We start from the raw sequence: 27,818 nt of genomic DNA, 5'->3' as shown, positions 1-27,818 counted from the left end.
TAGGCTGAAGCGTCTCAGAGGAAACAGGAGGGGCACAAAGTAAGCACACAAAAGAAAGAAAAATGGTCTGCAGCTTTCTCAGCTGTCACATGCTTCTATAGTAGGTGGCTTGTTCAAGAGATCATGTAACAAATTCATCAGTTAACAGTATTGATCCCGCAGTGGACACAACCCCGAGCCTAGGATCCTCCAATGGATCTCTGGGTCCTCAGATATGCCAGGATTTACATGAGAACAGGTAATAATATTTATACCACCTTGTGGGCGTTGCAGTAAACCTGTCCAGCTGTGCAGTGACATTTGTACTTGTGCTGCTGATTTTGTGGACTTGCATGGTGCCACCCCAGTAATATGAGGTAGATGAGCAGCTTGTCTCATGAGGCGAACTGTCCTAGATTTAAAAAACAGTGTATGACCTTGATTTCTACTGTAGAGAAACCTACAGAGCTCTGATTTATTTCCTTAAGCCTGGAGGAAAAGCAGCACCCTGTGTTTGAGCACTGCGATCTGGTGCAGCCTACTTTAACTCGGAGTTTGAGATAGCACCTTAGAGTCATTGACACTAACAATACCAATGTTGTATTCTGCTTGAGCCTTAAATTTCACATATAAATCTGACGAGCTCTTTAGCTCGTTAGATACCTACTCATAGATTACGCATGCAGCCATTAGCCAATCTAGCCTTCCTGGACTGTTTTTCTTCACCTTATCTGTGCCTGTAACAATACACCTACCCACACATCCAGCATGTTTTAGATAAAATGGTGAAAGCTCAGCCTTCAGGCTGTTTGATGACTGAAAAGCTACATACAGGCAACATATGTAGGCATGTAAAAGAAATGCAAACAGACAGTTTACACCACACTGGCAGGGGAGTCATGAAATGAACATAATATATATGAAAATCAAAAGACCTTGGATTTATAGGAAATCAGTTTTTTAAAACATATACATGTTAATACTCACTGTATGTTTGACTGTGTTTCATTAAGATAGGCCCAGTCGTTAAGGAGATAGTATATATATGTCTATATGTGCCCTATGATCATTATAGTAACATATCTGTACTCATTTAAAAGTCACAGTTCTGATACATAGAGTAAAATATAATTAGCCATGCTAAAAGCTTCTATTTGACAGAGATATTTATTTAATTATTGTTTGTTTATTTTAATCGGGGGAGTTGTTGGGTAGACTGGTACCACTGTTCTGAGGAGTGTCAAACAATGCCAGCCGGTCCAGGCTGCTGGTGTGTCTCAGTATGTCCTTGAGCATCAGGCCGTAACTGTAACTACTCATTTTTCACTGAAAAGGGTTACTGGCGTGAAAGACAATCTCATACCAACCATAACAAACACGTTGTGAGAGCCTAAACGTGACCGAGAATGAAAGTGAAAATAAAAAGAGAGTAAAAAATAAAAGAAATGATCATTTTTGTCATCACAACCCCATAGGCTTTATACAAACGATGGACATTGCCATTGTGATCGGCTGCAGACTTGGTTCCTTCTGGAGCCCAAAGTTACATATGCAGAGTTATTACCTAGTGTGGTTAGTTTTGGTGCCTCTTTAAAAATAGCGCACAATGGGTTTTTTAATCTCGCCCTTCTTCTGGATTTTTCTAAGGCTTAAACTTGATTGGAGCGCTTGACTGGCAGGTTTGTTGATCAGCCAGCTGTAGCTGAAAGCTGTTTGCTCCCCTCTGCTAATTAGACCTCTCAAGCATGTTTGTGCTATTGGTGTGTTTTGGAGTGTTTCAATGGAAGCGTCTGACAAACAGAGATGCAGAGCATTCAACAAATTTGTGCTTCAGTTTTGGTAAGTGAAGTTTTAGCATATTAATAGCATGCTACTTAGCACCATTTAGCTGATACGTGTCTCTGTGCACTTAATGTGCAAAGTTTATGAATCCTTGTTAACCAGGTTTGCTAATTTTAATCAGTATAAGGTGACTTCTGGCTAAAAGCCACTGGGTGACATCAGGGTGGCTACATCCATCTTTTATATTGTCTGTGCTTCCAGTTTTTAGACTGACTCATCTGAGCCCTGCTTTAGATTTAAAAAAAAAAAAAAAAATTAAAAAAAAAAGCTCAGTTACTTACTTTAATGTTAATAGTCAATGTATTCTTTTCCTCAGACTTTCTATGAAACTTGAAGTAAATCTTTGTCATACCGTACAAGTAATGGAGCTAAAATGAAGGTTTCTCATTTTATGGCTCAAAGCCACGCGGTTCAGCTTATTATGCTAATATGGCTGAGATCTGAAAATAGAATTTATGAAAATTACACAATAACTCGACAACTCTGCGGGGGGTCATCTGAAATTTGGGACCCGAAAACGAGGTTATGTGCCACAAAAAATTCAGCGTATGGGTGTAGAGGCATTTCAGAAAAGGGCACAGCCAGACTGCATGAATTGCCAGATGAAAAGTGCTGCATTTGATTCCAGGGATGTGAAAACCAGGCTAACTGCTAACCTAATTAATATTGTTTCCCTCCTGTGATTTGCCAAATCAGAGAGTGCTAATTTCACCCAGCACTGCACACACACTACCTAAAGTCTAGAAAAGGGTGTCCTTGCTTCTTGGTAACCACAGCTACGTGGTGCTTATGTGTTGCTCTCGGTGATGTTTGATGCTTTCAGCTTAAAAGAAGAAATACGAGATGGGGGTCCATGATAGGTGTGTATGTTCTTATTTGATCAGTTAATTTTAGTGCCTCAAGGATTCAGAGACTTTAAAGATTATCATTATTATTGTTATTATTATTATTGAATTGTGGGTTTACTTCTGAATCTTTTGCTGAGATGGTAAAATAAAAATAACAGACAGTAAATATTAATAATAATCCCCAAATTCCTAAGTTCCTAAGACCCCCTTAGTGACTTTTTTTCTAAAAAGCGACTAGCGACGTGGGGCAATCATGGCTCAAGAGTTGGCAGTTCGTGTTGTAATCAGAAGGTTGTCGGTTCGAGCCCCGGCTCCGACAGTCTCGGTCGTTGTGTCCTTGGGCAAGACGCTTCACCCGTTGCCTACTGGTGGAGGTCAGAGGGCCCGGTGGCGCCAGTTTCTGGCAGCCTCGCCTCTGTCAGTGCGCCCCAGGGTGGCTGTGGCTACAATGTAGCTGCCATCACCAGTGTGAATGTGTGTGTGAATGGGTGGATGACTGAATGTAGTGTAAAGTGCTTTGGGGTATTTAGGGACTGAGTAAAGCGCTATACAAATACAGGCCATTTACCATTTTTAGCGACAAATTGTAGTTAGAGACTTATTTATGATGACTTTTTGACGTGAAAGCGCGTATCGCTCTTACTCTCAACAAGCAGCGGGTGCTGCCGTGGGCCTGTGCCAAAGCGCTCACAGGCGGAGGATAGTCCTCCCCCAGCTGCTATCAGGGCAGGAGATGTTCACACCTATGCATCCAAACTGCAAATGAATCGCCCATGAGCGAAGTAATTGGTTACCTTATTACTTAGTCACTTTTTAAAAACATGATGCACAACCTGAATACGTAATAAAGCAATAAACCTTTCAGCCCATTTCTATTTTTCTGCATAATCCATCCTATAACATGTAATGAAAGGAAAAAGTCTCTTTTTTAAAAAATGGTTTTATTAGTTTTAATCTTTTAACTTTATCTACATTGCATCAAGCAAAAATTAATTATATGCAACAGTCTTTCACAGGAAGTAATTTGTTTAACATTTAAACCTATTTCCTACATATTCCAGCATATAAAATAAAATAATGTTTTGTGTTTACCCTCACTCTTTCAAATAGATGCAAGTAAAACACAGCAGAAAATGAATAAAATTAAAGATTCAGCAGCTCATAAATCTATTGTCACCTGTTTAGCAGGAGTTTTGCCCGGTGCCCCAGCGGTCACTCTATGAATGTCACAATTCTGTGGCAGCGTGGTGAGTGCTTGCTCAGATTTGAAGTTTAATTTTTCGCTGTAGAAAGAAGTTTTCTTCCCACACAGAGTGTACAACGAACACTAATGGTTTTGTCACTTTTTACAGAATCAAATTTAAAGTAATTTAAAGAAAGTAACGTCCAAGCTTTAAACGCTTCATGGTCGTACTCTCTCCTGCACTCCATACCATCCATTGTTGATCTGCACACGTCTGTTGCTGCCACGGACGTCGCACACTCAAAAGTCATTGTCATGAGACACTCACAAATCAAATCATGGTGGTTTAGTAACGCAGTAATGGAGCATGCTTACAGGAAAGTAACAGTGATCTAGTTACTTTTTTGCAATAGTAATCCCTTACTTGTTACTTGAAAAACATAATCAGATTACTGCCCATCTCTGCTCACGATGTGCTGCATGCTGCCTTGCTTGTTGGTGTGAATGCACTTATTCAGTTTCATTGAAAACAGAAAACCTTTTTTTCAGCAATATTTTCTCACAAACTTTTTAGCATTTTAGCACAAAGACACTGCTTCAATCTGTACCTCCTGCTGAGCTTAGATGCTAATCTGCTTCACGTGCTGCAGACAGTGGTTAGAATATTGTCATTAGTGGAGTTGATGCATCTCTGCTGGAAAACTAGGCGATAAAACAGTTTCTAAAATACTACAGTCATCTTTTCTGCAGTATGTTACAAGTTCATACTGGTGTGTATCAGATAGTATCTGTTGGTCAGTATCAGCTGCAGATATATCAGTCAGGCTTCAGTATTTATTCTCTGGATTATGAGGAGCTGTAAAGAGCTGAGATCAAAGAGATATGATCGTTACTATCCCAACTGTCACCTCTATATTAATGCTATATTGTAAGATTGTATCAAAAATATTTGGCAGTGGTTCCACATGTAAAGCATAAATCTTCAAACTACAGAGTGGGAAACAAATGAAAGACTTTGTAAACCCCACTGCTGCTGTGTTTTGTTTTACAGGTTTTATTTCCTGTTACTTTTTTGTTGACTTGTCAGATACATTACCAGAAAATGACACTGCAAGCTCCACCATTCAACTCTGCTATCTTTTTTAATTCACTTTCTGTGGAGCAGCTCCTGGCTGTATACCTGATGATATCACATTTTTGAGTCCTCGCTCTGTGGCTTCTGGCTTTGGGAGAATCATTCACAATCGCATGTATTGATTTGAGTGTAAGAAATTCTTAAATACATGCCTCTCACTGGATTTATGGGTTGCCTGATAAAAGACTGTTGACCTTAACTGGTATGTACTGCAGTAAAAGAGAAACTGTGAAAAAGAGGAGCCTCTTGTGGGAATTGGTGTGATGTGAATTTTCAGCTGTCCTGCAAACCCCTACGAGAAAAATGCTTTAGAAAAAAATTCAGATGTTTTGATGGTAAATGGTAAAAAGATCGCCCCGTTAAGGTCAAACCTCTTTGTGTTCTCTCTATAAGTCTGGGGAGGCTTCAGAACAATTAAAATCTGGCGTGACAGTTCGGAGCAAGCTGCAACAGATTCAGGAGAAAAACAGTACACTCATGAATTATTCAAAACGATTGTCTTTCAAGCGTAAAAAAGTAAAGTCTGCCAAGAATCTTTTTCTACTGACAATGTTTGAGTCAATTACAAAACACAAGTGTGAACGTGCAGAAAGCAGTTGACAGATACAATCAGATATGTACAGTCTGAGAGTGTAACCGCATAATAAACTTGTTCAGCCAAACAATCGTTTTGGGTAAACGATGGTTTGTTTTGAGTCTTCAGACACAGACGAGCTGCTGTAATTATAATCCTGTTCCTTTTCTGAAATAAAGTGAGTAAAAAAAACAAAATCAATGGCTGTCTCAATAGAGAGATGAAAATGAAGGGAAAAAATCAATTGTATCGATGTAATCCGAGGCAGTAAGTGTTCCTCCGTTTGTTTGTCGGATAAGCGCTGAATGAAATCTTTAAAGCTCAAACAGCATGGTTGAAGTGAGACTTTCATCATCCGACAGAAATTTCATCAATAAATTGCATCAACCAAACGTCTAATGGAGCGACTCCTGGCCACAGTGGTCGGCAAACACGTTGACTGTGTTGTCATAATCTCTTCCAACAACGCTGAGATCTGCCGCACACTTTGATGCGCATCCAGATTTATCATGTGTTCATGAATTTATTGGAGCACTAAATGTAGCTCAGTCAGACAGCAGTCGATCTGGATAAGACTTCCTAAAACCCACAGCAGCCATCTGTCTCGGGAAACGTGCGATCCTTCTGAAATAACATTTTATAGATTTATGTCTTTATTGTGAAAAGAAAGGGTTTGCATAAAAACAGACAGACCAGGATAGTTATTTGGTACTAACAAAGACATTTTTGGGTCAATTTAAAAGGTATTGAAAAATACAAGATGATGTAAGAAAACAATATATAAGTGCAACAAAGGCAACATTTGCATTCCCTTGTTCGGCTACGTTTGCCACCCTCAGACTGTAAATAAAAGATGAAAAAAGAGCCACTATGACATCACCAGGTTGGTGTTTGTTTTAAGACCATACCTGACCTGAGAAGCCAGTGGATATGGCTCAGTCATACAGTAGCAGCTTGACAGTGAGAAAGTAGGTCTATATCATGGTTTACTTTGCTTGGATGTAATTGTTTATGTTAATGGTACCATAATTTAATAAATGTAAGACACAATCCCAGATACTGAGTCACAGGTAAGGTGTTTACTGAAGTCATTGATCAACTTCATTGATCATTTTCTAGGAGGATTCTATACAAATGGGCTTCTTTTTGCAGCCAAAGATGCTTGCAAGTTTATGACACTTCTGCAATAGCTGCAAACATGTACTGCATACATGAATCAACCCTTTTCACTATTTGGTTGTTAAGTGATGACATATGAGCCCTGCATCCAGGTCAGAACTACTCTGTGTTTAATAAGGTTGTTTTGTTTTTAACATGTTTTCATGCGTTGTATCTTGTTCTGTTCTACAGGGTGGGCCATTTATATGGATACAGCGTAATAACATGGGAATGGTTGGTGATATTAAAGTCTTGTTTGTGGCACATTAGTCTATGTGAGGGGGCAAACTCCTCTAGATGGGTGGTGACCATGGTGGCCATTTAGAAGTCGGCCATCTTGGATACAACTTTTGTTTTTTCAGTAGTAAGAGGGCCATGTGACACATCAAACTTATTGGTAATGTCACAAGAAAAACAATGGTTTCATTTCCTCCTCACTATGAATTTATTTTTCTTTAGTCCGAACGTTATCCCGCATAACAAGAAATGCAAAAATAATCATACTCTCCTCAAACTGACACCATAATGGACCGAGGAGAGCGAGTGGTCTGACTTCATCTAACCCCGTGCCATCTACACCGTAATTAATGAAATCGCCTCACACAGACGCAAAAAGCCGGAGCAGCCCGTCATGCTGATTGCTTGTGAGATATTGCCAGTGGATGCAGCTCATGGTCACACCAACATATGTGATTTTACATCACAGAAGATAATTTTAAGTGCATTATGTGAGGTGAACCTTTACCTTGAGAAAATAATTTTAATACCCAGAAAAGTGTCTCTGAAGTACCGAGGAGTATCTTTGTGGAATTTTATTTTTTCCAAGCTCAGTGTCTTGCTCTGACTCATCCTCACTCTTATTTCTTGGTTTCAAATGACCAATGTCTGCTATGTTCAGACCAGGCAAGCCAGTTATCACCTGCACTTCCCATCTCATGCTTTCCTACCAGCAGGCACCATTGTGAGTCACTGTTGTGAGTCACTGCTGTGAGACTCTCAAACCCACAGATGGACACACTCTAACTCAGCAGCCTTGGATTGAAGCTGGCGAGGGAAGTCCCGGTCCTGGATTAAGATCTGAGACGCCAGATTGAGATGGTCTCCAAGCTTGTTACAGTTCCCGGGATGTAATTGTGATATACGATGTCTCTTACTGACTGTCCTTAATGGTACAAGAAGGAAAGAACATTCAGGTCATTCAAATGTTTTGTTGGTAAACACACAGTAGTGGATGTTTATTTAACTACAATCTACTGTGCCAAAAAATAGACTAATATGCACGGATGAAAAATATGAAGCATGGTTTGTATTGCAAGTAAAATTCACATTTTTGTAAAAGGCATTCAAGCCTGTAGGTACACATTGCACATTTCTAAGTTTATATTGGCGTATACTGTGTTGAATCATTTTCTAATTACCAAGTTACAGTAAATGTCTCTTGAAGCTGAAATTGCAGAATCCAAGCAGTGAGGAGGGAAACTTGCTAATTGCTGCTTATTTTCAGAGTCCTGAACTGTTTCCACCGACTAATCTAAAGTCTGAGAGGCCTTAGAGCTCCACGGGGAGTTTCTCCAGGTAACTCAGCGGGATGGCCATATCGACTTCTCAGCACACAACAGAATGCTCCCATTTATCTTGATTAAGCTCGAACATCTGTACGGCCTCGGCCATCAAAGTATCATTGAACATTAGCCTTGGTTAGCCTGCTCAGCATCCACACAAAATCTCGGGGTTCTAAAAAGGGGAAAAAGGGGACATAAAATACTAATCTATACGACTGCAGGATTGTCTCCATGCTCCTGATGGGCATGTGGATCAATATGATTGATTGGTCCCACTGCTCAGAGGGGAATTAGCATTTAAAAGGAACTTCAGCTGCACCTACTGGAGGGTTTCTCCATCAAAGGTGGGACATGACTAAGCTGTGACCTGTGATCTCTGTGCTTCGGGAGAAACTGTACCAAACACTATGCAGCTTTACAGCTCGGTTGCCGTGGAAACCTCTGCATTATGGATTACTGATTGTGAAATCTCAGCCATAAATACAGGCAGGGGTAGTGGCCTTTCTGCACTGCCTTTATCCCTTTGACCCCGGATAGATTGCTCTTATTTCCCGAGGTTCACGAAGCCAAGCCCTCTTGATATCTGAAAATTAGATGTCAGGCTCTCTCCTGTGAAGCAAGAGTCATAACTTTCTGTATATTGGTTTACTTGGTTTGAAACCTTTGCTGAATGCTTTCAACTCAGTTTCAGGGCTGACATCATTAGGGTTTTATTGCTTCCAAAGCGAGGATGACTTCCTGTAATAGACAGTGGTCGGCGACTTCAGAGTCTTCTTATAAGCTGGAGTTTCCCTCTTTTCCTCTCACTTTACTCGCGTCAGAGTGTGTTCAATTTCCACATTTTGTGTAAAATACTAAGAATAATAATTTTCATGCTGCCTGCATTTCTCTCGAGACAGCCTTATGAGTTCAGGGACAGCCTTGGTATTCACAAAAAGGGCATTCACACTCAAAAACCTGATGTGATTTTATTTGACATCTTGAACATTTGATATTCACAGCACAGGTTCACCTGCTGGCTGCCATGCCCTTTAATTACAGAAACACAAACAGCCAGGTAGCATCACTGTTCCTCCTTTTCACATTTATTTTTTATATAATCAAGAATTTCCTTGACTTTAAAATCTCCTTAACAGTGGATGTCTGGCCACCCGAAACAGGGTTATAAACAGCTTATATAAAATGTCAGAGAAAACCCACAAAACTCTACAGGCTCCTTAAAAGAAAAACAACCATAAACCTTCATGTTTATGCTTTCAGACACTGCTGACACCTATTAATAGCTTACTGTCCAGATCCATCCTCACCGTCCTCAGTTTCTGTCTTCATGGCACTGGACATGGATGGTGCTTGTTCTCTGTCTGCTCCATCTACTCTGGCTGCTATTGTCTTCATCAGTTATTATGCTATAAATAGTTTTAACTACCTCCTGTATCATGCTAATTCTTCCATTCAACTTCTTCCACTCATCCAATTCAGGGTTGCAGGGGGCTGAAACACATCCCAGCTGAGACAGGGTGACGGGCATGGTCGACCCTGAAGAGGTCACCAGGCCGTCACGGGGTTAACACAGAGAAACAGACATCTTTTCACATTCACGTGCAGGTTATAAGACAACGTTTGAATTGAACGTTAAAGTACAAAGTGGTTTCAGGTCTTTTAGTTTTCCTCTGGGCACACAGAGGAAATGCAGCCAGAGCGGGATCAAACCCCTTTCTTGCCCGTGTCTGCTCTACTCCCTGGCCAACAGTAGCAAGGACAAGGACTAGCATTTGAAATGGGTTTCCAAATGGAAACTTTATGCGAAAATGCAATTTTCTGATGATACTGTGATAACATTTGGCATGCACGTCTTCACATACTGAGTGAAAATGCAGGGGGAAAGAATGACATCATTCCCTTGAACATTATCTTCTGTGGCAATAAACGTTTGTGCAGGAAAGTTACAACTGCTGAGGAGCTGGCTTTTGTCCTTTTATTAAAGTTTCTTAACGACACACTATCACTGAGGACAAAGCTGTGAAACACCCTTTTTTCTAAGTCTCAACCTAATTCAAACAAAACTGTGACCTCCATGAGAGTCTTGAGTGTGGCTGTTTTAAGCCCTTTCAACAGCAGGAATATGATTAATATATACTTGAACCTTCTTAAACACTTTTTAGGCGGTATATGTCAGCGGGGCCACCATATAGCCTGTATTAAAGGGTTATTCATCTTAAGTACACTACACAATCTTTTATATAATTGCTGGCCTGGAAGTGCATACAACACAGCTTTTATGTTTGGCAGTTGAGTGTAGGTGCCGGTCTTCCAAACAACACTTCTGATGCTCTTTGATGAAAGTTGTATGGATTCTGAATTGGATAAAAGTCTCAATTGAAACGTAGACACTGCTATTTTTAGAAGGAGAGTTTTATCATCCAGTGGCCTCCTGGGTACAAACAAATATGTTGAAATCAATCTGACCAACATCAAACATAGGACTAGAACAAGGATTTTGGTTTATTTTCAGCAATTTTAACAGTTTCTATGATTTGTTTTTATCAAAAACACTGCAAGCCCTTCCTCCGGTGCCTTTTTTCAAAGTCAAAACGAGACGAATGCATGACTCACCATGGACTCATTCTGAGATAACGTGTTAGAAAATATCAAATTATTCATGTCAAGTGTGAAAATCGCCCTTTGAGCGTATTCTTCTGGCCAGTGTGCTTCACCCACTGAGGCTCGCAGTAATATGCAAAGCCACAGTGGCCAGTTAATTTCTCACCTGAAGCATCATATTCATGCGGACTCTCAGTATCAGTGCTGAAAGTGACCTGAGATCTTCAGGTCACGTCTTCTCTTTTAAAGAGGCTATTAGGAATGCCTGTTAATTGATAAACTTTGTCATCTGGTAACTATTTCTCTGCAGGTTTTATTAATCTATAAACCCAGTTCTGAAAATGAGATACTGTGCAAAATGTAAATCAAAAGAGAAAGAATGCAATGATTTGCTAATCCTATAAAGCCACATTTCCCTGACAACAGAACTCATAAGTTTATGAAGCTTCTATACCATTCCATGAAAATATTAGCTTTTCAATTCGATGCCAGAAACACACAAAAAAGTTTGAATGCGGCAAGAAAAAGTCATATTAGGAAAAAGGAACAGCTGGAGGAACATTTTGCAACTAATTATATAACTGGCAACAGCTCAGTAACATGATTGGGTACAAAAAGAGCACCTTAGAGAGGCGGAGTTTATCAGAAGATAGCAGAGTTTCACTAAACTGAAAAAACGGGATCTACAAACAATTTCAGAATAATGTTCGCCAATGAAAAATTGTCAGGACTTTGAATATCTCATCATCTACAGTACCAAATATCATCAATGATTCTGAAAATATGACGCATGACATAACTTTTCACCTTATCACATTAGTTTGAAAGCACATTTGCACCAAAGAGCAAACCCCGCCAGCCTCGTTGAGCTTTCCAAAGACACAAAATTCAATTTAATTTCACAAACTTGCATCAGCAGCTAAACAGTCGTCACCTTGTTTTTAGTGCATAAGAATCTTTGCTGGGACAAAGCATCAGCTAGCCAAACAACTTGTTTGTATGCCCAGACAGCGCTCTCTCTCTAATATATATATATATATATATATATATATATATATATATATATATATATATATATATATATATATATATATATATATATATATATATATATATATATATATATATATATATATGACTGTAAATACTAAAGTAGAAAATTACACTAGGATTCCTTTTATGTGTAGACATTGTTACATTAATGACATCGTGGTTTTTATGGAGAGTCCAGAAAATGGCTGGTTTATCCAGTGTTATGATAATGATTGTGAATCCCTTTTGCCTTTGATGTACAACTATACCCATTTAAACCAGAGTACACAGAGCTGTATGGAATAGGAAATAAAGCTATGTAATATCAACAGAGTTTTCGTCTGCGCGAGTACATATTGTAAGAGTCTGCATTATGGTCGTGGCGACTGCTTTGCCTTGTGACTGAAATCCAGCAACATTCATGAGAGATCAGGTGAGAATGCAGCCTATTCTTATTCCTGACATGTCATTCAAAGATGTTTTCGATAAGATCACCTTTATTAGTCCCACACGTGGGAAATTTGTTTTGTTACAGCAGAAAGTGGACAGTGCAAAGTTACATAGCAAAAATGAGAAAAACACTGGAATAGGATCAGATGATAAGAATAAGAGAGTACACAATAGAATAAAAGCAACTGTCTTCATTCACACACATAACGTGTCCTTTAGTGTCTCTGGCCTAGTGCACTGGAATGTGGAATTAGTGAGTCTAAATCTCCTAACTCGTCATCTGTCAACAAGCTGCTGCTGTGAGGAGGCGTGTTTTAACCCAAACTATGATCTTTTCCAAATCCTGACTAAGTGGCTAAACCAAGCCAGGTGAGTGAACAATGAAATCCAGTTTAATTCAATTCAATTTTATGTAGCACGAATTCACAACAACTGTCGCCTCAAGGTGCTTTACATTGCAAGGTAGAGACCCTGAAATATAAGAGAAAAAATTCGAGCAATCAGACCATCCCCTATGACAAAACACTTTCAGCAAGTGTAGAAAATGCCAACTTATGCATGTAAAGTAGAATCCATCTTGCTTTGCTTTCCTGCTTTGTGCTCGTAGCTAAAGCCACCGTCTAGTTTAGAGGAAATGGTGTTCAGGTTGTCAATAGATTCAGTAGATAGAGGGTTCTGTCATGTCCTGGGTTTCTGATCCTAGATTTTTAATTTTGACTTTCAAGATCTAATTATGACCTCTGCAAAGACTGTTATGTTTTTGGTGACGTCTCATTTTGTTTGTAAACACAATTGCATTAGTAACATTTAGGACATTGAACACAGTGGGTGTTGAACTCAGGGCTGCCTTTGTCATCAATTCTGTTCATAATTTTTATGGACAGAATTCCCACTAAAACAGTTCTCAGTGAGAGAGTTAGATGGATTGGGGCAGCATCTGCCGTGACGCTGATGCTGTATTAGTCCGAGAGAGCTGAGCACAAAAGTGAAGCAGTCTATTTTTCGGTGGATCTACGTCACTACCCTACATATGCTAACGAGCTCTGAGCAGGGACTAAAGGTGAGATCGCTGATACAAGCGGCAGAAATGGGCTTTCTTTGAAGGTTGGCTGGGTGGCCTAGGTATGGGGAAAAATTAATATATATACAAAACACAATCCATTTCCCTGCAAATGCTCCCAAGCAGCTTAGCTGCCTTGGTTTAGTTTGTTTTCTCTGATTAGTTCTTGTTATTTAAATTGTTATTTGATTCTTAGTTTGCTAGTTCTTTACATTTTCATCTGTGTGTATCTCCTTAGTGTTTTTATTTATCCGTTCTTAGTTCTTCTTTTATCCCTCAGTGTTTCTCTTTCATCGCCTTTGTTAAGTTCCTTCATGTGGCTGAGTTTCCCTGATTTTGTATTACTTCTCACTTCCTGCTTCCTTTTGATCATCACTTTTCTTTTGTGCTTCACATTTACTTTTACTTCCCCCTCCTTGCTCATTGTCTTTGATTACTATCACCTGCGACTCGTTACCCAGCTGTGTTCACTTCCCCTTTAATTGCCCTCTAGTGTATAAATGGTGATGTCTTTCCTTTAGTCTTTGTCTCAGCATCTACTAATCTCCAATTGTGTGTTCACTGTAATCGCTGGCTTTTGTTTTGCCTGTTGCATTGTGAATATTGTATTTTTGGACGGTTTCAACTGCCAGGTTAAAAGGTGTGTTTGGAGTTAACGATGGCCTGTTTCTGAGTCTGCCTTTGGGTCCTAATTACTTGGTTCATGACAGCTTAATTCAGTCACTTACATTGTAAATATATGTCTATTTAGCCTTGCAGCTTGCTTGCCTTTAAATCCCCTCAGACTGTGCCTTTGTTCCTATTTTGTGCTTTCTCTGCACCTCGATTTCTTAGTCTGACTTAATTTTGATCAGATTTAAGATCTGACTGAAGTTACAAGCTGAAGCTAGAAGATGATAGATGATAGTCAATAACCTCTAGCTGAAAGGGGGGGTTTCCAACAGTTTCCAAGGATGAAACGGTCGAGACTGTCTAATGACTGCCCACTTTACCCCATGATTGGACAGGGTATTCACTTATTGCAAATATCGATTTTTGATTTACAACACTTCATGCAGATCTGCTCTATTCTGGCATGAATAGCCTTAATTATGAGTTTGAGAGTGAGAGAGAAATTGAAAGAAATTGCACTTTTTTTTTTCTTTCTTTCTCTTTTTTTTCTCAAAAATGTGTCCACCTGCTCACTGAATGTGCCGTTGAAGGAATGACAGTATTTTCTTTCTAATATATAACGTACCAAAATAATGAAAACCACTAAATAACAATCAATAGCCTCTCTGGAACAACAGTCAACCTAAATTTATCCTCTCCAATGACAAAGGGTCTTGCAAAAATCTTACGGGTATAATTACTGGCCCCTTTTAGGACCTTCCAGCATCTCCACCTTGAACTGAAACAGCTGTGAACCCAGAGACCACACGCAGTCAGATCAGCAGGCGCATGGCATGCTTTGTTCTTTCTCCAATTATCAGACTGAGAAAACAAATCTGTCAGAAATGATACGTGGCTGAGCTATTGATCTGTTTATACAGTCCACATCTTTTTCACTTTCCCACAGAATCTATTAGCACTGCTTGCCTTTCTCCATCTCATGCCACAGCAGGGGAGAACAGTGCAAGCCATTTACGTCATGAAGGTCCAAGGACCACTGGAGGCCAGATACCTATTCTCTAGCATGCAGGAATCAAATGTGTTATGGGCTCTATTTTCATTTGAGCTGTATGAATAAACTAGATGGCCATGACCATTAGGCTGCTCCTAAAGAAATGACACACAGAGTGAAGGTTGCATCACACCCTGATGGTGAACTCTAGTAAATAAAATGTTCCCCTATTTAATAGATGTTCACAGTTTCAAGGTGTATAGCAAACCTGTTAGTATGTGTTCCCTTTATTCTCTAGAATTTCTTAGTCGTTAAAGGTAACCTATTATGCTTATTTCCAGCTCCAAATGTGTACTATTAGGCTTTGCTTGATTCACAGCTCAAAACGCTGGGCTTCAGTGCTTTCCGAGCTGTTTTAGCCCCGTTCACTTTAAGCCAACTTTCGTCTGACTGACTCCCCTCATGAACAAAGGATGTGAACAGCAGGTGGGTGGTTGCATCTGTGCTTGCAGCCAAAGCTGTACACTCCCCTGAAGCATGAATCATGCTTCTTTTTTTTCAATAAATACCATCAAAGTGACTCAAATGAAAAGTAGGGGTATGCTTGAAAAATCTCTGATTGTCCAACGTGCATTCTTGTGCAAGATAATGAACCCCAAGTTACACCCAAAGTGTGTGTGTGTGTGTGTCTGTTATATCTTTGTGGGGACCAAATGTTTGAAGTTTACTATACTTATGGGAACCAAAATCCTGGTCCCCATAAGTTTGAAGGCATTTTTGAGACTTAAAATGTGGTTTTGGTGTCAGGGTCACAATTGGGTTATAGTTAGGTATAAGGATGATGTCTCTTAGTTCTCTTTCATTAAAGCTTTAGTGCACGGTCCTAGGGGCCGACTGGATCATCCAAACTATCCCTTAAGTCTCCTGTTCAGCTGTTCTGCTCCTCTCCTCCCTCCCTCCCTCCCTCGTAGGTCATCTTTGGGGTTCCACTGTAGTCACTCCCATCTGACTAATTGGTCCACATGATAAGTTATTGTGAAGCTCTTAAAGTTTTGGGCTATCAGAAAGAGTGGTCTATGAAAGAAAAAAAAAAAAAATTCAAAATATATTCTATTATAACCCAAAAGGTAGACCGATCCCCCTACACCTCTGTGGAGAGGATTTAGCCTCCACAGAACAGTGTTTTGTGCTCTTGAATCAATTGTGAGATCATCCACTTGTTGTTAGTATTTACAACAATCCACACAATTTCATGTTAGTTGTGATTCACACTGCTTTCACACTTCTATAATACACATGCACCAGTGCAGGGAGATCTGTCTTACCTGTTTGGTACAATTATTTTGATATATTTTATAATATTATTCTAATATTCTTACTACAAAATGAATTATAAAAAAGAATACAAAAATAATAGAGCCTTGTTTAATTTTTTTGTGCAATTTAAGTGCAGTTTGTTGGCTTAGCAATACATCGCTGTTCTTCCTCAACTCTCGGCTGCCACTTTCTCTCATCCTAACACCGCCGATCCTTGACATACGGTGTGAAAAACTCTTCCAAGGTCTCTATTCCGTCTTTCCCTCCTCTTTCCTATCCACACCTCTTCATAAAAAAAGAAAAAACAGGGTTTCTTCCAAAAGTACTGTGTGAATGTGGGTTGTACTGTAGAGTGCTCTGAGAAATCAATAAGAGTGGAAAAGATAAGTAAAGGTATAAATGCAACCTGTTTGTAAAATACTTTATGGGTTCAGTCTATAAGTTAGCGTTTTATTAATGCCTGGCTGCATGTTGGGCTCCCTGAGTGCTACTGCGACAGTCAAACCACAAAGACAAACCTCATAAATGAAAAATTTGAGTAACAAGTCTTTAACTTCTTCAACAATCAAATTAAACCCAAAACAATCTGAGAAACAGTTACGCACTTCTGAATTAATCAAAATGGACAATAAAGTTTTCATAAGCATTTCTTATTTTACTCGCTTCTATCAAATGTGAACAGTCTTGTTTATTCCTCCCATCTGGACCTCAAATGATGTGTTCGTGTGAAGAGGAAGGTGGACTGGTGCAGGCACAAACCAACCTGACATTTTATTCTAATATGTTTCAAGCAACAAACTCTGAGGCTGAAAAATGAAGCCAACGCCGAAGTATTAAACATCGCAGTTCTTCTAATGGCCACCTGGAGCTTGCTACAAAAGCGAGTAAATTCCCCCACACTCCCATGTTGAAATACCCAAATTTGGAACAGAAATAATCATGTTTGCAGACAGGTAGAATAAATTGTTTGGTCTTGATGTATCAACAGTTTTTCGGTGGGTGAATTTTCTACCAAAGCATCTAAGCTGGCTTGAAGTAAACATCGATAATTGCGCCCGTGGTGGAGGTAAACCTAACTAATTTGAGTCACTGACCTAGATCCCTTGACTGTTTGTGCTGTTGGTGCCTTTTGAAACCTTTCATTGACTGTCTGACAAAGAAATACAGTTTACTATTCAGATAATCCCAGTTTTGCTGCACAGAATTCGAGGCTCATGTTTGTATGTTACTTTCACAAAGCTACTAAGAAGTGCTATCTGTGCGTTGCATCCATACACGTTGATGGATGCAGCATGCTAATGAAGCTAATTAGTATTAGCACTCCAAGTACAGCAGCAGTCAATACTACAATGTTGAGGCTGCTGCAAATGGATAGCATCATGGCAGCAACATGCAGCTGGTTTAAGTCCCTGGCTGATGCTCGATAACAGATGCTGAAGCAGTATTTTTTTTCTTGATTACCTGCAAATAAGTAATATATGCATATGTAAAAATTATTAAAGCTGAACAGGCAAAGACAATTTGCCCTCACTTAATCTTAATAATACACTATTCCAGGTTTGGGTTGACTTTAGGCAACTTTAAGTTATTGCTTTTGCACTAAGAGCTTATTAACCTATACTCAATATAAAATCTCCCCCACTTCAGATAGTGTTAGGACTCTGTATAGATATGTATGAAATTTGCAGGAGATCGCAGTGCATGGTGGAGCTGAAATGGATGACTTTTTGCAGGTAGAGGGGGATTAGATGGGTTTATTTTCCCTAGATCTCATTGGAAACAGTGCAGGGGGATCACTGAAATGAAATCTGGACAGACACGTCACAGAAAAGTAGCAGTGGATAGCAGCATGTACTGACAATTTGTTGGTTTGGGAAAGAGTGGAATCCTTTACAAAGTAAATGCTTATATTTCCTCTTAATTCATTTATCATTACAGAGCACTGATATGTAGCATGGTGTTAGTGGCTGCTGTTTACCTTTCAGAAAAACAATGAATATCACATTTCCTCATGCATTTGCAAAGGTGAAAGAGCCTTTATGCTACAGTTGCTTGTATGCCTCAACCTCTGGGATTACTCTACAAAAAGCTGTAAATATGCAAAGTAGATTAATTAGTTTTCCAAGGTGACCTGTGCAAAGAAAAGGGCTCCATGTGTCAATAAATCAGTGATGTAGTACCTAAAATGTAATTTGTCTGCAGAGGAATGAATATCTGCACAGTTTTATTGATATTTGCTCTGGAGTTAACGAGGCTCTGTGCGTGGCTTCATTGGCCAAAAAGTATTTCTGTTTAATCCACAGCCTTAAAAAACCGCAAGGGTTGGAGTTGTTAGAGCATCTTAGTTCTGGTGGCTTTAACCGGGGGGCGTGCGCGCTGCACCTCAAAGTCCACAGTTCATTTGAATCCCATCCTAAAGCTCCTGCCAAACCAACAAACTCAGCGTGCTGACTCAAGACGAAGCTTATTAGCTCTAATCCCTGGCAATGCTCTCTGTTTGTATTATCAAACAGGATTAGACTGATACCTGTATGTTGGTTTACCAATATACTGGCTCAACTTTTAACTTTTCAACACTACTAAGTCACATAATCTGCCTGTGATATGAGAAGTCTCTCTTTGACCGCACGTCTTGGAAACCTGGAATTATATTTTGAAATTGCACGTAATTTTATTTTACATTTCAGTGTTATTTAAAAAAAAACACAACAACAGTGGATCTAAAGGAAAAGCTGACATAAAGAGTCTCAACACCTCCAAGCAGGGAGACCAGGCATCACGCTTTATGTGGGACTGCACAGCGTTTGCATCCCTTGTTGATTGGACCACATACTGAGACAACGTTCCAGTTTAATTGGCTCTAGTTTTGAAACTGAACACTGCAAATCTAAGTCTGTCTTTTATCCAATGGCTAAGAAGAAAGCAGAGAAGGCTCTCGTCACGGGTCAAGTGTAGGTTAACCCATCTCATCTTTTACTGCCTACACTGTACCCAATGGAAATCTTTACAAGGTCACCAGCTATGCAGACTACAGCGAAATATGATGAAAAATATCTCAAAGAAAACAAAATCCACAAGAACCAGGAAACTGCTCCGAACTGAGCAAAGCAGTTATTTTTCACACAGTGAGGGAATATGAAGTGACGTGACAGGACACGTGGGTCCCACGAAATACATGTGGCTGGAGAATAGATGGTCCAGTCTTGGGACGCGTCTTTGCTGAGCCCCACAGATTAGTGACAGTTGAAACATAACAGTTCAGTTCAGGTTTAACTTGGACAATGTTGTTGTTGTTGTTGTTGTTGTTGTTGGTTGTTTGTTTGTTTTTCAGAAGGGTTTTTCATGCATTCATTAGAAAATGCTGCCAAAAGCCTGGAAAAAAAGCGTTTGATCATATTTTAGGGATAAAACAGTTGTTAAATAAGCTTCTAATTACAAGAAAAAAGCCCAAATTCAAACCTTAAGTTCATTGGATGTACATGTTTATTACAGAATTGGGGGATTCACCCTTTAGGGGATTCATACAACTTGTGATTTTAACTACAGGTTTGGCATTGTCCCATTCTTACCTCAGATCGTGTTTTATCGTTCACCTTAAACTCCATCGCTCTACGTTCTGCTTGGTCTTTTGGTGGCTGTTTCTCTTCATCTTATGTGTTCTTGGCGTATCCTTGACCTGCATCGGCGCCTCAGCACAGTCAACTGCAGCTCATGTCACCTTCGTAAGACCGGGCCACAGATTCTGAGCCAGTTAACCTTAGTAATGTTAGACCAATCGAGAGGATCATGAAGATTTGTGGTCTTAACATCAACTTCAGTGGGACAGCCATAGCATTAGTAGTAGTATTATTGTGAGTACTACATTTTCAAAAATCAGTTAAATTATGTGCAATAATACAGTGAAATTCAAGCCCAGCAAGTAATCAACTGTTAGAGATTAATCCTGATGTCTCAGAGGAAATATTTTTACTCTATCCAGCTGTAGTGTTTTGACATAAAGTACATTTAAGCTACGTCCACACGTACGCGGGTATTTTTGAAAATTTTTATTTTTTTCTGTGCGTTTGCACCTTTTCTCTACATGTAAACGGCGTTGTCGGTCACTGAAAACGGAGATTTTTAAAAACGCCTGCCAGGGTGGATATTTTCGAAAACTCAGTTTTTGCGTTTACGTGTGGACGAACTAAAAGGAGAAAACGCAGCGTCAAAGGTGTGCGCCTTTTTTGACGTCACACTGTGCGCCACGTTATTGTTTCGGTGAAATGACAAAATACTGTTACTGTTACTTGTACTCTCTGCAGTGTTTAAATGCTTACATATACACACACAGTTACTGTCCCTCCACACATACGACTCGGTTCTGCTTCTATGCCCCATCTTTGTTTACTATTTTCCATGAGGCTTCTAGACTTCTGATTGGCCAACATTTCTACATGGTTAGGAATATATCGCCACCTGTTGCTTTGGCATGTTCCTAGCAGCGTTTTCCTTCATTTTTGCGTTTACGTGTAGACGGGATTATTTTTGGAAAATCTCAGTTTTCAAAAATACCCGTGTACGTGTGGACGTAGCCTTAAAATCACTCATGTGCATTGTTGTTGGGCTTCTTACAGGACTTGAGGTTTGGTTGCCTTGCAGGCCACCAGTGTTGGTCAAGTTACTTGAAAAAAGTAGTTAGTTACTAATTACTGATTACTTCTCCAAGAAAGCAATCCTGTTACTTTACTGATTACTTATTTTCAAAAGTAGTTAGTTACTTTATTATTTAGTTGCTTTTCAAAAACATGATACACAATCTGAATACGTAATAAAACAATAGACTTCTAGTTTTTCTGTATAATCCATCATATAAAATGTAATCAAATGCAAAAGTCTCTTTTTTTAAAACTTGTTTTATTGGTTTTAATCTTTTAACTTTATGCGCATTGCATCAGCAAAAATTAAATTAAATGCAACAGTCTGTAACCGGAATAAATGTGTTTAACATTTAAACCTATTTCTGACATATTCCAGTATATAAAATAAAATAATGTTATGTGTTTACACTCACTCTTTCAAATAGATGCAAGTGAAACACAGCAGAAAATAAATAAAATCAAAGATTCAGCAGCTCTGAGTCCTGTCGCGCTTAAATCTATTGTCACCTGTTCAGCAGGAGTGGGGCAGGTGGAGGTTTGCCCACAGCGGTCATGTCAGTGGGAGGATCCGGGGGTTTCCCTGTGAATGTCACATTCCCGTGGCAGCGCGCTCGGTGCTCAGATTTGAAGTTTATTTTTTTTGCTGTAGAAAGACGTTTTCTTCCAACGCAGAGTGAACAGCTGACACTAAGTTTGATTCTGTAAAAAGTGACAAAAACATTAAAGTAATTTAAGTATGTCTGAGCTTTAAACGCTACATGGTCGTACTCTCTCCATCACTCCATATTATTCATTGTTGATCTGCACACGTCTGTCGCTGCCACGGACGCCGCGTGCTTGTACATCATCGCCATGAGACGCTCTCACAAACAAAATCACAGTCCAATAACGCAGTAACGCAGCGTGCTTACAGGAAAGTAACAGTAATCTAATTACTTTTTTTGCAATAGTAATCCCTTACTGTAATTGTTACTTTTTTCTAGTAACAAGTAACACATTCGTTTTAATGCGTTACTGTCCATCTCTGGTGGCCACAAGAAGACCTTTATTGTGCCTTAAGATTTTTGATTCTGTGGAACTTTATGGGATGGGTGTATCTTTTGGGATATTCCCTAATTTGGAGTTTTGATGAAGTCGGTGGAGAGTGTCGCCTACTGTATTTGTCCAGTCTGAGTATGAAGGCCATATCCCGAAAGAATCCACTCCCATCAGGACCGAAATATTTCACCAACAGATAAAGGTCATCTTTGTACTGATTTACAATTACCCTTCCTTTAACTGACCCAAACCAAGCATTTCTTTAAATGTATCTGCCAATCGTATATTCCTAAAGGTCTAATGTGTATTGGAATTTGTCCAGATCACTTAATGAATCATAATAAATCATTTCAAAGATGCTATAAATGCGGTGAGTCACCCTGTCTTACACAATCTTGCACAGCTACTCTTATTTAAATCAATTCCTTCACTCCATCATACAACAGTCATTGCTTTTCTGTCACATAATATCATTTCAGCGTGAAATATCAACAATGGGGGGAAAAAACGGATGTATTTGCACAAAACCAGGATTTAGAAAGTTTATTTCTATAGTGTTTCTCACAGGGATGAAATCGATTCACAGTAAAACGCAGCGAAAACATGTTAAAATAGAATAAAATCATAATAGAAACAGTGATATAAATATATATAATAATCTCCGCAGAAGTCCTGCTTAAACAGGAAAGTTTTCAACTACTTTTTGAAGGACTCCACAGAGTCAGCTAAACGTAGATGAAGTGGCGTATGTTCCAGAGTTTTGGTGCCGCAGACTGAAAGGCTGTCAGCCCTGGTCTTTAATCTTGTACGAGGAAGAGCTAATAAATTTAAAACCTGCGAATGAAGACTGCAAGCAGCAGAGAGTTTATACAGCAGTTGAGATAAATAATCTGTCTGTGAAGGGCTCTGTAGGTAATTTAATTATTTAATCTATTATTATTATTTTTTACTTTCATCAGAATCAGAATCAGAATACTTTATTGATCCCTGGGGGAAATTATTTTTTGTTACAGTGCTCCATTTTAAACCAACATTAAGACAAGACAGACAATACGCTAACTAAGAATAGTACAATATATACATACATACATACATACATACATACATACATACATACATACATACATACATAAGTCACTTATAAATAAATATTTGGAAAAGAAACATGTGTAGCTGTAGCAGCAAACAGTGTGTTAAGTGGATGCGTTGTACAGGGAGATGGCCACAGGCAGGAATGATTTCCTGTGTCGTTCAGTGGTGCTTTTCGGTAATCTCAGTCTCTCACTGAACGAGCTCCTGTGACTGACCAACATGTCATGGAGTGGGTGGTTCATTTAAAGGGAACTGCAGATGTAAAGAGCATAAACCAGGAGTAATGTAATGTTACGTACTGGAACATGGTGGATCTGCTGTGGAGGCCCAGTAGAGAAAGAATTTCAGTTTTTATTGTGAGCACCGGCGTTACTTTGTACAATGAGCTGACCCACGCTGCTTCACTTCTAAAGTTCATGGCTCAGCACACCAACATACCATTCCTGGCTTTGGATTGAAGGAGAAGGAGAAAAAAATTCATAAATATTAAAGCTTGATTAAAATTTAGGACCTCTGACTCCTGCTGCTGTCTAACAAATGATTAACCCTAAAACACTGACTCAGTTGAGATGACTCAGTTGCACAAAGCAGATTGTATTATCAGCTTCTTATTCCTCTCTTTCTGTCAGCAAAAACTCACAGCTCCGAATGAGTAATGAGGATACAGTTTCTGTGTGTAACTGTGCGCCACCTTCTTCCTTTGGGCACGAGCATGTGGATCCTATGAAGCTGAAGGGAACAGAACCGCAGCTCCTCTTAATGTTTGTTCCACCCAGGAATAGCCAACATTAACCTGAGTGTCACACAGACGGGTGAGACAGGCTTCCTCATGCCGCCGGCAACTCAAGCACATGAAATCACAGAAAACAACCAATGATCAAGAAAAATTAACTTGATTAACATTATTATGTATCAAACTACCCATCAGATTTATTTATCTATAAACTGAAGGTCCCAGGAACGCTACTCTGGATCGTTACAGTTAGCCTGTAGCAACACGATGCTAGAAAAGCAAGCAAAACGATTGGTGTCCAGGACAGCTATTTAGCTCGGACATTTCTCAAACGTAGGGATCAGACGTCCACACTAAAACTTTATTCTGCAGTGCTTAGTATCAAACGCATTACAAGACCAGCTCTAAATCATTTGTATGTTTCTGTGTTCATCTCCCAATGCTAGCTCATTACAGCAAGAAGGAAAAGAGCCACCACGTCGTGGTTATGATCAGTTTACAGGTTAATTAGTGTCAGCATGTTGAATTCTCAGGGTGGCAGACCACTAAGTTAGGAACTGTGAAACAGACAACAATATTATACTGTAGCATATTAGTGCAGTCATCCAAACACATCAGGGCTGCACATCCTTGTAGCTTTATCAGGTAATCTTTTGACCCTTTTACATCCTCCAACCTTTTGGCTCGTGCACAAAACTTTGTGTTCAAAAAGACGTTCAAATGAGACACGGTTCTTTAACTTTTGTCTAAAATGATATATTAACTCAATCTCACATCACATCTAGTCTGCAGGCCTGCAGGTGGAAATGCCCTCAGATGACTGATCAAATGAATGAGATAAAGCCCATCTAAATGGGCCGTTTAAGAGAATTAGGCACGTCATGATCACAAGCACTACATGGAACGGGCAATTAATTCCTCATATGTCAGTGCAAAGTAAAAGAACAAACTAAGTTAATTAGTAAAACATTGAATTAGCTGATCAATTAACAGCTCGTACTGTTTAAAATTTCACTAAAAGTTAATGACACAGCAAGCCCGAAGTCCAATTCTAAGCCACATGGCAGCGCTGCCCTCTGCTGGATCATGCTGCTCATTGCAAGTATAGACAAGCTTCATGTATCAGCGCCACATGATGGTGCATTTTAAAGAGAGGACAGCAGTAATCTAATGAAACCAGGGAGTAGGTGCAGCCTTTGCTAAGTAGAAACAGCCCCGAAGAGCCGTCTTCATAGCTGAGGAGCTCTCCATCGAGCGTAATTGTGTTAATGTGTGAGCTCGTGTTCAGATCAATGGCCACATAGTGGCACTTGTCTTTCCAAAAGAGCGCACGAAGCGAAGCAGACACAAATGTAATATCAGGCCGGTTTAATGGAAGCAGCAGCATCAGATTGCAGCGACACCCCTCTGACGCTGTGGTCCCCTACACACCCGAGGTGCGAAATCTCAGAAGCTCAATAAGAAGACGACAAAGGAAAATCCCAAATTTGACCAAATTTCTAAACGATTTCCTTTACTTTCACAGGGTTAATTTTACTACACAGATCTCATGACCAGTGAACAACTTGCAGATAATTGCTCCAGGGTACTTAGAGATCAATACTGTACCAACATAACCGTCCGTATTGGAAAGCTTGCTGCATCAATCTGCCTATAACAGAGAGCCATTTCCTGCCCCTACTCTTCTTTGTATGGAAAGAGTTCAGGCTAGTAAGGCAGATATTTTCCTCTCATTGTCCTGTCCTGGAAAATTTGAGGCTTTTTTTTCTGAAAAAACAAAAAAAAGGCTGTACTGGAGCTGTTTATTGAAGTTTTTGTGAAATCGTTTTAGAGCCCAATGGAGCCGTGAGTCTGAGTGGTTTGGGGGAAGTCTATGGATATCCTCTGGGGAAAGAAAGCCAAGCACCTCGCTCTGCATGTAATATCAGGACAAACCGCCTGCGATGGTAGAAGATGGTAAGGGGATGGTGGTCACAGGGTTCTCTTGAGTAGGTGGAGATAATGTAGGAGGGTGGGTAGATGTTTGCTAAATCTGTATGGCTGTATTTTACTGGGTTCTCTGGTCAGACGGTGGGCAGAGATTTTGTCGGCTTCTCCTTCAGGATTTGTGATTTTTCACTGTAACTTATTGTCAGTTCTTCAAAAATACAGACTAAGAGACTTGATCCAGAATTCGAAGGTAGGTGTTTGTTGACTTGTTTGCTCCTTTCCTGGGTGTGGACTCGTTTCCAGTGGGCAAAGAAGCTGTTTGTATTTTCTTTAGAATTTCTGATTGCAGCATAAACGTCCTCATTGTACTTTTGTGGATTTGTTGTGACACACAGAGTGTTTTGCTTATTGCAGTATCTTGTAAATGTTCTACAATATCCTTAGTAACGTTCGTGTATAGGAAAAAGACACATCCTCCCTTCCAGATTGATTTTTATTCCACATTGCTTCCATACAGTCAGCCAGGAAGTCATGCCAGGGAGCCCAGAGAACATCCCCCTGGGGGAGTGCACGCTGTCCCAGTCCAGGGACCAGCTCACGCCCCCGAGCCGCACGGAGAGCACCGTGTTCAGCCTGTCCCGCACCGAGTCAGTTTGGACTACGGAGAATTCCCCCAAGAAGTCTGAAGTCTTTTGGTTCCCCATCCACCTCATGTCTACCGGGGGCAGCTTCCTGGCATGTGGCATCATCATCAGCGGCCTTTACTTCGCTGGCCACTGCCGGAAAGTCACCAACATCCTGGGACCAGCCCTGCTGTCCATTGGATTGATGGTTTTTGTGGTGGGCGTGGTCCTGATTCCTATTACCAAAGAGAACAGGAAGCGGTCGAAAATGAAGAAGCCCCTGAGTTATTACAGGCCTCCGGTGTTTAACCTGTGAGGGCTGTGATGTTTTTCAGCACAACTATGTTTGGATGTAATTTCAGGAGAAACGTGGAGAACACTCTGAACTGAGGTTAATATTTTCAGCTCTGTGGAAAATGATTAATAGAAGACTGTTTGACAACAATTATGTTTATCTCTCTGGATTGACGACACTATTGAAGTTTCTAGTGTGCATGATGTAATTTCATTAATAACAGCGGCTGTTGAAAATAGGATGAGAGCGCATGGACAGGAATGCGCTGCAGAAAATGCAATTATTTACACCTGCACAAACAATTTAGCAAGAAGATAAAAGGCAGTAAAGTGTCCTTATGAATATTTGCAAAGAATAAAATAAAAATTATGCAAAGACTGACCGTGTCAGTCGAAGTCACGACATCTTCTTATTGTCACTTTGTGTTTTACTGTGTCCAGCTGCGTGTGGCTGTGAGTGTTTGTTGAAAGAACCACAAGGAAGGATGCTTTGAATCTAAATGTATTCATCCTTGAATTATGTAAAGAGTGATGATTTGACTGGTGTGACCTGAAAGCACATTTACATAAGATTTCAATATTAGGTAGCAGCCAATTTAAAGTAACCCCTTCACAGCCAGATTCCACTGTAATGTGCATTAAATATTAATTCCTTCTATCCACTGAAAATGCACTCTTTGGGCTAGCAGTGCAGATCATATTTAAAGTAACGATAATCAATATTTGTATATTTGCAAAGAATCGTATGACTGCTACAGAAAGGAATCACTCTTTGTAATGAATGAACAACGATTATCACCAAACTCCACGGTTCCCCTCGGCTCCCAGAAGCATTTTAGCCTCTTTAACTCCTTTGTTTGGTTTACTGTGTTGGTTCACCGACTGAGCTCTCATTTGTGATGACGGCAGGCAGCTTCAGAGGAAAAAGCTCCAAAGACCTGTGTGAACCCTTCCAGCGCAGCATTGTTCACCACAGAGAGTCAGACACAAGCTGAGCGAACACAATAAAGTGTTTTGCAGCCATGAGGCAGGTTTCTAACGAGAGCAAAGCCAGAGGTAATGGAAGAGGAAATATTAGATAGAGACACGTGTGCAAATATCTGGTAACTCACTCAAATTTGTTCAGAA

General features: G+C 39.8%; 1 protein-coding gene across 4 annotated transcripts; it reads left to right on the top strand.

The window, feature by feature from the left end:
- Positions 1-1,567: 1,567 nt before the first annotated feature.
- On the top strand, positions 1,568-27,086 carry pirt (phosphoinositide interacting regulator of transient receptor potential channels). 4 transcript variants are annotated; one of them, XM_026164019.1, is made up of 2 exons: positions 1,568-1,818; positions 26,291-27,086. In XM_026164019.1, the coding sequence occupies exons 1-2, from the start codon at positions 1,725-1,727 to the stop codon at positions 26,710-26,712; spliced, it is 516 nt and encodes a 171-aa protein (XP_026019804.1). In that variant the 5' UTR covers positions 1,568-1,724; the 3' UTR covers positions 26,713-27,086. The 4 variants fall into 4 exon arrangements, with proteins under 4 accessions (XP_026019804.1, XP_026019807.1, XP_026019805.1 ...); XM_026164022.1 differs by lacking the exon at positions 1,568-1,818 and adding an exon at positions 12,460-12,733; XM_026164020.1 differs by lacking the exon at positions 1,568-1,818 and adding an exon at positions 25,548-25,800.
- Positions 27,087-27,818: the final 732 nt, after the last annotated feature.

This window comes from Astatotilapia calliptera, chromosome 4, assembly GCF_900246225.1.
Source record: "Astatotilapia calliptera chromosome 4, fAstCal1.2, whole genome shotgun sequence".
In the NCBI taxonomy this organism is placed as follows: domain Eukaryota; kingdom Metazoa; phylum Chordata; class Actinopteri; order Cichliformes; family Cichlidae; genus Astatotilapia; species Astatotilapia calliptera.
This window is presented reverse-complemented; position numbering and strand designations above follow the sequence as displayed.